We start from the raw sequence: 12103 nt of genomic DNA, 5'->3' as shown, positions 1-12103 counted from the left end.
TATCCCTCTATAGTGTGTACTTGTCTCAGTTGAAAGCATTAAGTGTCATTTCTGTCTGCTGCTTTGTTCCTCTGTTATCAGCATGAACCACTTCTGACAAGTTTTTCTGAAACTCAGAGGTAAAAAGATGACAGGGAAGAGAGCTCCAGTGCACAGTCTGTGAATGACAGCCTCAGCTCTGTTCCTGTGTGCTGTGTGCAAGGGGTTGCATTTAGCTCTCATATCTCATCACTGAGATCGCAGAATGTAACTTCAGCTCCCCACCACCTGCTTTCTGAAAGCTCAGACAAATTGTATAAATTCTGGACTTTGAATGTCTGTAGAGAAGAGAAGATTGCAGATAAACTGGTACAACTCATGTAGGAGGATTGGTTTTGTCTGTGTATCAGCTGAGGCCAATCGCATCACTAGGTATATGTAAGGGTTTAGGAGACAGTTGTGTAGCTTGACTCTGTGTTCTGAGTTACAATTTGAAGTTTGTTTTTAACCTCTTCGTGTAGAGCGTACACATTTATGCGGCCTCTTGGCAAGTGGGCCTTGCTGTCGAGAGTCCGCATAAATACGTACCAAAATGTAAACAAACCTGTACTGAGAGTGCGTGTCCTGCACACTCCCGACACAGTTACCAGCTCCTAACTGAAAGCTTTCTGATTGTGTGACCGCTGTGACAGCCAGTCAATGGTCATGGTCACATGATCATAAACACCACCTCCTGGCATCAGAAAACCCTTAAAGGGCTGGGAGGCGCCTGTGTTAAGTGGTTAAGTCACAAGTAAGAAATAAAACAAATTTTACATTGCAAATGCCAGTGTATGTAAACAGATTTGTTGGGCCAGCCCCTGCTATGGGATCGTTCTTTTTTAAAAAATAACTATTTAGCAATGAACTTTTAAAAACCTGAATCTGCAGTATTGAAACAACATAATATTGCAGCATTACCTGCCAAGCAGAACTCAAGTTTTAATGTTTTAATATTTTTTATCTTTTTAATTAAATATCTACCGTACTTGTATTCTCTCCCTGACATAGCGGCAGTGGCAGGCTAAATATTAGACTATGCGCCTGCCTGAGCTCAGTGCTGATAATAACTGAAAAAAAATGAAATAATGGTCCTGTAAGAATTACTTGAATGAAAGTGGCCCTGTCACCTCTGATTCACTTTTACTCATATCACCACCTGTAAAAGAAGAAGTAATATACTTACCTTTCTGGCGGTCAGTGTATTGAAAAGCACCCTGGACAGAGCATCAGTTATAATTTCAGAGTTCAAGAGACAGGACAGCCTCCCCAAGGGTTGACTTTCTGCTCTGCAAGGAAGAGAATAAAACAGTATCAGTGCACACAGCTATTCCTGCAAAACAATAACAGATTAGGAATGAAAGTTAGCTGCTTTGTGTATGTGGCTATAACAAGTCTTCTATACATTTTCTGTACATAGATTTGTATACTTATCAGCTGCTTATCATTTTTTAAAAATGTTTAGATATCTTGCGAGCCAAATCAGATACCCACCCTATCGCACAAAACTGGACAAAATATGTCCTTAATATACTAGGATCGCAAACACCTAACACATAACTACCACTGTGTGTAACTTATATCACCATATTGTGTTGCGCTCCCTAAAAATTATATATGATCACTTATCCATGCCCAATCCATATGACCATATATAGACAAGTGAAAAAATATAACTAAACATACATTAAATCCTTTACCCAAAATTCATGTATAATAATCACTTAATTTACTTAAAAAACAGAATAATTCATAATATTAATGTATATCCGTGATTATAAAATTGCTAAATCAATAATACATCATTTTTAGTGAAAAAAAAAATATATATATATAAATCTCAAATAAAATTATTTTAAATAAATATACATATATACTTAATTAATATTGTGTAGAAACAGTGTCCCATATAACATAAAAATAGTGACTTAGTGCTTTAATTAATCTTCAATCCGTGATTGCATATGAATCTGTGACTGTTTGTGAATCCTCCCATTAGTGCAGATGTAAGCTCACCTCCTTATCTGCCTATAATTAGGCTATATGCGCTTTTGGTTCTCCTCCTATGGAACCTGCTTGATTAAGACTCTTTCCTTTTTAGATAGTGGATTTCCTTTATCACTGATTTTCCCCTCTGGGATTGATCCCTCCTCACGAGGACACAAGTCCTCTATACTCTCCTCTCCATACGACTCTCCACATATAGGGAAAAAATTCTAAACATAGTGTTTTATCCTTTTTAAAATATAGCTTTATTATCTCCAAGTAATACACTCACATGTGTTATGATCAATATAAGGCATTTCAAATGTAAACCGAATCCTCCGCTGATTGTTTGAAGCATTCACCCGCCGTCTGGCAAACAATCTGACTCCCTCCGAGTGACGTTGCAGTCCCACCCCTACGCGTTACGCCACTGGTCACGTGGCTTCATCAGGGGGTTTTGACGGATTCATATGCAATCACGGATTGAAGATTAATTAAAGCACTAAGTCACTATTTTTATGTTATATGGGACACTGTTTCTACACAATATTAATTAAGTATATATGTATATTTATTTAAAATAATTTTATTTGAGATTTATATATTTTTTTTTTCACTAAAAATGATGTATTATTGATTTAGCAATTTTATAATCACGGATATACATTAATATTATGAATTATTCTGTTTTTTAAGTAAATTAAGTGATTATTATACATGAATTTTGGGTAAAGGATTTAATGTATGTTTAGTTATATTTTTTCACTTGTCTATATATGGTCATATGGATTGGGCATGGATAAGTGATCATATATAATTTTTAGGGAGCGCAACACAATAATGTGGTTATCATTTTTTCCCATTGACAGTAATAGAGAGATCAACTTACATGCACAAAATTGTATTATATGTCAAATAAGAGGAAGAATTTTCTTGAATCCTGTCATTCATTTCTAAATAATTTGATTGGCCATATGTATGACCATCTTTGGATGTTGGTGCATCATCATAACATTTATAGTGTGAATTGCAGAATTGCAATAAAAGATTCACATTTTGGCTCATATAATTCTTAAACCTTGCTGCAATTCTGCACACCCTTCTGAATGCTGTACCATTATAAAGAAAATGTTTTTATTAGACTTTCCTTTAGTTACGTATGTATTACAGATGTGATTGAGCCACAGAGTCCATGCCAATGTGCATACTATATGTATCCAGATATACATTATGTGTGGTATAGCTGCAATGGCTTTGTTGATCTCACATTTAATTAATGTTCTCTCACTTGATATTTGTGTATTGTCTGTCTCAGGTGACCCTGATGTAAGATACACCGCTGTGAGCAGCTTCATTTTTCTGCGTTTTTTTGCACCTGCCATCCTGTCTCCCAACCTGTTCCAGCTCAGCCCTCATCACCCAGTAAGTGATCGTTGTTTAGTTTCAGCAGAGTGTCAGAGAGCTGATTGAATGAGCCTCCTGTGGTGGAGAGAGCACAGACCGTGCAAGACACACTGTGTAAATGGGGGTTGCAGTACAAGTTACAGACATCACTTTCCTTCATCAGACTGAAACATTTACCACAGATATAAGAAATGCTATAAAATATATATAGATTATATTTATTTTATTTTTTTAGACATATTAGATTTTTCATTATTTAAAGGGACCCAATCACCAGCTTAAACAATTGCTAGTAAATATCAAATATTGGATGAAGCGCTCTGCTATAATAGTGCTATGTACAAAACCAAGATATTATATACATATATAAAATATAAAGACAAAAGTGACTAGTGCTTAATAATATGTGTAAAATATATATATATATATATAAAGATTAATATAAAACCAGTCTGCCCCCAAGTGACTGAATAAAAGGTGACCGAGTGCTTAATTATATAAATAGTGTCTTAATAAATATAATAAAAATCACAGTGAATCATTTCAAAAAGTGCCAAGTGTTTAAATAACAATCAATATACATATAGTATAATCATGTGCAAAAATCATGCTATCACTCTTCTGTGAAGAAATAATATAAGTGCTTCTTCATCCAAATAGTGCTCAGACCAAGGTGTCACTCCAGTGAATAGATCCTAAATATCCAGAGTGCCTCCCCACCTCCAACATTCGACCCCTAAAGGCCACAGATCACTTATTTAAATGATGTTCCAAAACCAACACCAGGATATAGCTTGCCCCACGACTCAAAATCTTAATATATAAGATGCCTCAGCCATATGTTCATGGACCATGGAAGATTAAGCACAAAGAGAGATCTCCATAGTAGTTTTATTATATATAAAAATCAGATGGAAAACTCACATGCTCTTAGAAGTATACAAACGATTCCCCCATATCCTATGGGTGTAATAGGAAATCACGTTTGCCGAAAACCGGAAGTACGACACCGGAAACACGTCACCAAGCTCCACTCGGAAATGACGTCAATGCGCTCCACGCGTTACACCACTGTCACATGGCTGCTTCAGGATCTTGAAATGATTCACTGTGATTTTTATTATATTTATTAAGACACTATTTATATAATTAAGCACTCGGTCACCTTTTATTCAGTTGTGTGTGCACATGTATAACCAGTTTTAGCTTGGGGGCAGACTGGTTTTATATTAATCTTTATATATATACAGTCAGGTCCATAAATATTGGGACATCGACACAACTCTAACATTTTTGGCTCTATACACCACCACAATGGATTTGAAATGAAACAAACAAGATGTGCTTTAACTGCAGACTGTCAGCTTTAATTTGAGGGTATTTACATCCAAATCAGGTGAACGGTGTAGGAATTACAACAGTTTGCATATGTGCCTCCCACTTGTAAAGGGACCAAAAGTAATGGGACAATTGGCTTCTCAGCTGTTCCATGGCCAGGTGTGTGTTATTCCCTCATTATCCCAATTACAATGAGCAGATAAAAGGTCCAGAGTTCATTTCAAGTGTGCTATTTGCATTTGGAATCTGTTGCTGTCAACTCTCAAGATGAAATCCAATAGCTTTCACTATCAGTGAAGCAAGCCATCATTAGGCTGAAAAAACAAAACAAACCCATCAGAGAGATAGCAAAAACATTAGGCGTGGCCAAAACAACTGTTTGGAACATTCTTAAAAAGAAGGAACGCACCGGTGAGCTCAGCAACACCAAAAGACCCGGAAAACCACGGAAAACAACTGTGGTGGATGACCGAAGAATTCTTTCCCTGGTGAAGAAAACACCCTTCACAACAGTTGGCCAGATCAAGAACACTCTCCAGGAGGTAGGTGTATGTGTGTCAAAGTCAACAATCAAGAGAAGACTTCACCAGAGTGAATACAGAGGGTTCACCACAAGATGTAAACCATTGGTGAGCCTCAAAAACAGGAAGGTAAGATTAGAGTTTGCCAAACGACATCTAAAAAAGCCTTCACAGTTCTGGAACAACATCCTATGGACAGAGGAGACCAAGATCAACTTGTACCAGAGTGATGGGAAGAGAAGAGTATGGAGAAGAAAAGGAACTGCTCATGATCCTAAGCATACCACCTCATCAGTGAAGCATGGTGGTGGTAGTGTCATGGCGTGGGCATGTATGGCTGCCAATGGAACTGGTTCTCTTGTATTTATTGATGATGTGACTGCTGACAAAAGCAGCACGACGAATTCTGAAGTGTTTTGGGCAATATCATCTGCTCATTTTCAGCCAAATGCTTCAGAACTCATTGGACGCCGCTTCACAGTGCAGATGGACAATGGCCCAAAGCAGACTGCAAAAGCAACCAAAGAGTTTTTTAAGGGAAAGAAGTGGAATGTTATGCAATGGCCAAGTCAATCACCTGACCTGAATCCGATTGAGCATGCATTTCACTTGCTGAAGACAAAACTGAAGGGAAAATGCCCCAAGAACAAGCAGGAACTGAAGACAGTTGCAGTAGAGGCCTGGCAGAGCATCACCAGGGATGAAACCCAGCGTCTGGTGATGTCTATGCGTTCCAGACTTCAGGCTGTAATTGACTGCAAAGGATTTGCAACCAAGTATTAAAAAGTGAAAGTTTGATTTATGATTATTATTCTGTCCCATTACTTTTGGTCTCTTAACAAGTGTTAGGCACATATGCAAACTGTTGTAATTCCTACACCGTTCACCTGATTTGGATGTAAATACCCTTAAATTAAAGCTGACAGTCTGCAGTTAAAGCACATCTTGTTCATTTAATTTCAAATCCATTGTGGTGGTTTATAGAGCCAAAAATGTTAGAATTGTGTCGATGTCCCAATATTTATGGACCTGACTGTATATATTTTTTACACATATTATTAAGCACTAGTCACTTTTGTCTTTATATTTTATATATGTGTATAATATCTTGGTTTTGTACATAGCACTATTATAGCAGAGCGCTTCATCCAATATTTGATATTTTATTCTGTTTGTCCCATGGTATAGGGTGTAGATGTTAGCGGCTAGCTATATTTAGGCAGTCTGTGGAGCGCAGGTGGATATTTATACTATCAATTGCTAGTAAATGCACAGAAAAAAAATTAGTTATTTTAAATGCTTACTTGCAGTGTTTTTTATTTTCATGATTTATGTTTGTTTACTTGTAGTGTGCTTTTAACCTTGGTAAATATTTGACTGATTAGTTCCCTAGTTCAGACCCCTTCCTCTTTGCATGTCATATTCCTCTCCTCTTCTATGCTGCCCCATCTCTTCCACCTTCCACCCTTCTTCACCTCCCTACATAATTGTTTATATGGAGCGAAGAGGAAGTCTGCCATCACATCCAAGATGGCGACACCCAACACAGTCTCAGGGCATTTGGATATCTACACAAGGGAGGTTTTACAGGTAAGTATCATGCCTAAAATATGTTACATGCACATATCGTGGGGGGGGGGGGGATTTTGCAGAAATAAGTTTTAAAGAGTCTCTTTAAATTAACTTATGAGCTAACAGAGACCTCCAGTGCTGCCCCTGACATCACCTAAAGGACCATGCATAATGTTCAATATATGTAATGCTTGAGAGAATTCAGAAACTGCAAACTTTAAAGAGGAAATGAGGTCAGAGAGTGTGGACATTCCACATTGTTGGCTCAGGATATGCAGAAGACAATACAAAACTGGGAAAATGCTACGTCGTGCTAGTAGAAATCAATGCTATTACCCTAATGAATGTTCCCACTACAGACTACTGGGGTCTGAGAGCCACACATCACATACCAAAGGGCTGCATGTGGCCCCTGGGCCACAGGTTGGGCACCAGCACTTTAAACTGTTATTTTTGTTATATCATATCTATTCCCAGTTTGTGTTCTTTACCTGTTTTATTCATACTTAAGTTCAAATTAAAAAAATGTAAGCTGGATTTATGAGTAAAAATGTGTACAAAAAGGTATAATGTAATGTCTGTCATGTTGTTTTTACATTTCTGTGATCCAGAATTACAGGAATTTATTCATTTTGAATTTGCTGCAAATTGTGTTAAAACAGCAACTTGGAATGCCTTAAAATGTCATAGATGTATTATATTTTATGCATTAAGTGAAAAAATATGTACTATCACATTAAAGTAGGTATATAAAGAAACAATTATATTTTTAAATGTATTTTGAAATATAAATCCGCTATTTCTTTGTTAGATTGTGTAATATTAACTTCCAATAGGCCCAAGCCATTGAAAACTGATATTTCAGTTTTTAATTGGTGCTGGAGAGTTAAACCACCTGGTAATTTCTTGTGTGTTGATGAGATCTCTATGCTTTGGGGCCTATATACACTTTTGTGTTGGGGTAACACATTACATGCTTGTTGTGCCATTCATTCTAAATGACACACTTTCAGACTTCAGGTATGTACACCATTTCTTGTGCATTGGACATCCTATTTGGAGTACAAACATGGGTTAACTGCTTGTTTTGTGTAGGGGCGAACACAGCCTATACTCACCTAATCCTTCGATCCTCCAGAAAGCGGTGCTCCCCCACATGCAGCGTTGGACTGTTCCTCCCATCCTCACATTTAGAGCCATTCTATGGGCATGATGACGTCAGGAACAGTCCACCACACAAGACTACTAGACTGCGGGGAGGCAGGAGCCACAGGGACTGGTCTTGCACTGGGAGAATCGGAGGACTAGGTGAGTATATCACAACACTCTAATCCCCTAGACCAGGGGTGTAAAAGTGGCTGCCCTCCAGCTGTTTTGAAACTACAAGTCCCATCATGCCTTTCCTTTGGGAGTCATGCTTGTAACTGTCAATCTTGCAGTGCCTCATGGGACTTGTAGTTTGGCAACATCTGGAGGTCCGCCAGTTTGACACCCGTGCCCTACACAAAAAACATCAGTTAACCAATGCAGTGTAGGCACAGCCCCACTGAATGAGAAAAAAACAATTTTTCCTGGAGTTCTTCTTTGAATGAATTATTCTTTGGTTCTGCACACCTACTGTGGCATCTTTGGAAGGTGCTGGTCACCCTGTTGGATATCATATTTACTTTATGCTATGGAAAACATAACAGGAGGAGCTGCACTTACAAAGGTGATAAAGAATTAGGGCAGGGTGCTCTCACTACTAGAGTGTCCAAGTAATATAAAAAGTCAGTGGGTATTTTTATTTTTGGGGTTGTGAAAATTTCTAGCTGTTGTAATTGAATGTGTGTCCAATATCTCTTACAGGATCCACAGACATCCAGAACCTTAACACTTGTTTCCAAGACCATACAGACACTGGGTAGCTTGTCCAAGTCCAAATCTGTAAGTGCGATTTATACGGTTGGTTGTAGGTTTTATAGCTCAAACCGGAAGGTTAGTGGCGTAGAGCCTTTCACCAAGTGAAACCATTGGTTGGTGGAGTACAGTAAAATTGCAGCCTTTGGAGACAGTTCAGGTCAATTTTTCAGGCCACTTCATTCCAAAATGTGGAATGTCCAGAACTATGTTAAAGTCTTTGTTTTAATCTGCATGGCCAGTAAAGAGTGTTTTTTAACTGGTAGTGTTTATACTTCTACCCATGGCTAACACAATAAAGGCACAGTACATTTCTTTTCAATACATTATTTATAAAGTCCTGCAGGAACCATGGGTTTCAGGCATGCATAAACTGAACGCATGACATATTTCTCTCTCAAATCCCAAGCATTTTACCTCTCGTGTCTCGTGTGTGTGTGTGTATGTATATATATAAATATATTTTATGTGTGTGTGTGTGTTTTTTTTCACAAGATGTCAATTTAAACAAGTGAGCAAATATGTTGTATTATTTATTGCTGTGTATTGAAGGATTTTTTTTCCTATTACAATGTAAGCATATACCAAACGATTGACCATGCCAGACACATCTTTATATACTGTATCTTGCTGCCTTTGTTTTGCTTTCATTTTTTTAAATCTACATTCAATGTTTATGTAAAAAATGCAGATTTCCATTTACCGTTTTCCGTTATATGTTCAGAAATGAAAGAGAGGATTTGTTTTGTTGCTGTAAGTCAGCACAAAACGTTTGTAATACAGAGATTTTAAATCAATGAATGAAGCTCAACTTAGTGATTATTATTACTACATACAGTATAGCAATGGCACCTATATACATCGGACAGAGGTAGATTTATTAGGTGAAAATAAGACACCACAAGTTGTGTATGATCCACAATCTAACAACCAATGCTTGGTCTTTAAATTTCAAAAATAAAGATATCTACAAATGGATATTACAAATTGTAAGTCAGCTGTCAATTTGATTGAAATGTGTGATTTACTACTTATATACATACTGCAATATTGCTTTAGAATAAGTTTAAACTGAAATAGGATGTACACAGGCAGCAGGGTCATTTACAGTCTGACCTGTAGCTGAGGTGTTCAGTTTATTTCTGACATTTCATACAAGTATCTGCACTCAATACTTTTTCTCATGATTTTACTCATCACGTTTTCTCACACATTTAATAACTACTGGTAAAATACTTCAAACAACAAAAATTATATTTAAAAAAGAACATCAGAAATTTTAATTAGATTAGAAAAAGGCACAGGTCCATGGAGGTAAATCCACAATACACATTTCTTATCCTGCAGGCAGGGCCATGGTACCACCAGTCCTCCTGTACAGGGCCCAGGGCAGCGGGGTGGGCCCAGGCAGCTGGTTGAATCAGATATGGGCAGAGAGGGTGGCTTCTTCTCCTCTCCCTCCCACTAGCTTTCAGCTGCTGCAGAGAGAGCCATGCAAGGGTCAGTTCCAGTAATTGCCCCCGCCGCACCCATCACCCCCATATATTTCCCTCTGCTGCCCAGGCCCCCCTGTGTGCCCCCACAGTGCTGCCGCATTCCCTCCTCTCCTTTCCACCAGCATCTGCAAGCACACAATAGGATCCTTTGGGATGAAAAGTGGGGGAAGGGTCTGGTAAATATGTCACATTTACCAGACCCTTTTCCTGAATGAACACAATGAGTGATTGGTAACAATCACTCACTGTGTTTGTTCATAACTGAAGCCTAGTAAACTTTTTTGTTTTTTTTTGGTGGAGGGGCTCTGTCAGGTTGGCTGTATGGGACCCCGTGGTTTCTAACAGCAGTCCTGCCTACAAGTGATCAAAAGAAAGGAAAATCCTTATAAGGCTAGGTTCACATCAATGCAAGTTGCAGATTGTGCGATTTCACAGTGCGTTTTGCTCTTTTGATGTCTGTAAAGTATTAACCTAGATGCAACTTGGATGCGACTTTGATGCTTTTTGAGTACCAGAAAGTATAAAGTAGCATAGAAGTCAATACTTTCCTATTGGCAAAAAAACTCCTGCAAAACACATAAAAAAATACAACGCTTGCATTTTTGGTGCAGTTCCATTGAAGTCTCTTGCACAAAAAAACTCAATCTGCTGCCTGAAAAAAAGGTCTCAGGCCCTTTTAAAAAAAACGCACTGGCTCAAAATGCACAGATGTGAACTAGATTCATAGAAAATCACGTTAAATGGACTGTAGTGCATTTTTGCAAACTGGAAAACGCATTGAAATCCGCATAAGTGTGAATGACCTAGAGATGTGCATGACGAAAACATTGGTCTTGTTTCAGATTCATTCATTAAGGCAATCATTTTATTTTATCATATTCATTATGTTAGAATGATTAGTTTTCTGAATTTGTTCTGTATATTCAAATTCATTTTTCATAGTTGTTGTTTGGAATTGATTCATATTATCAGAAGTTATTTCGGATGATTAATACATTATGATTCCAGTGTGACTTTGCATTGCAACTTGGTTGTAATTTTGAAGAGACTTGGATGCTTTGCAAATTTCTTGCAATTTCGATGCGATGAACAGTTTTCCACTGAGTGTACTATATAGACTATTTATTTGAAAGTTGATTATTATTATTATTATTATACAGTATTTATAAAGCGCCAATAGTTCGCTCAGCGCTGTACATTACAAAGGGGGACAGAACATGTGACAGAACAATACCAATACAATGCAAAACATGAGGGGATTGAGGGTTATATTCCTTTACTAATTTCGTCTGTTTTTTAAGGATGAATACATGCAGTTACGATAATCATAATATTCTCTTATAATTGATGTCCTACCTACCCCCTAATAGTTTAAGTGCCCTTCTTTGCTCTTTATGTTGCACATGTTATTTTTTTGGCTGTGCAAAGAAAAAGAAAAGGGTAAAAAAAAAAGATATTTGTGTAGTGGGGGGTGGATGGAGACGAGCTAACTTGTGAATATCCACTTTAACCTTAACCACTACTCTTTATAGCACATAATAATGAGTTCATTTCTGCCATATATTTATTTTAGCATTTCTCTACCCACAGATCCATTATTTATGACACTTTTACCAAGGAGTGAACATCTGTTTGTACTCATAGGAGAACATAGGTTATCCCAGGGCATGGTGTTGGGTCTTGTGTAATAGAACCGGGTCCTAGTATTTGTTTCTTCTTTATGTCTAGGCATAAGGATGAGTCACAGGAAAATACATATTTTACATCTAGTCATTTCCTCTAGATAGGTGGACATACATATTAGTAAAAAAAATAGCAAACTGCCTGTACTAGGATGGTATGCTAGTCTACTTTGATTTCTAAACGTAC

General features: G+C 37.6%; 1 protein-coding gene across 2 annotated transcripts in view; it reads left to right on the top strand.

Moving 5' to 3' along the window:
* Window positions 1-12103, top strand: part of RASA3 (RAS p21 protein activator 3) — a 288551-nt gene that overhangs the window by 254410 nt on the left and 22038 nt on the right. For both annotated transcript variants that reach the window (XM_089688122.1, XM_089688121.1), the window contains exons 15-16: window positions 3320-3426; window positions 8688-8765. In XM_089688122.1, the coding sequence (XP_089544248.1) occupies window positions 3320-3426; window positions 8688-8765 (185 nt within the window). The remainder of the gene's footprint in view (window positions 1-3319; window positions 3427-8687; window positions 8766-12103) is intronic.

Source organism: Staurois parvus, unplaced genomic scaffold (assembly GCF_062004578.1).
Source record: "Staurois parvus isolate SC_StPar_1 unplaced genomic scaffold, SC_StPar_1.0 ptg000446l, whole genome shotgun sequence".
NCBI lineage: Eukaryota > Metazoa > Chordata > Amphibia > Anura > Ranidae > Staurois > Staurois parvus.
This window is presented reverse-complemented; position numbering and strand designations above follow the sequence as displayed.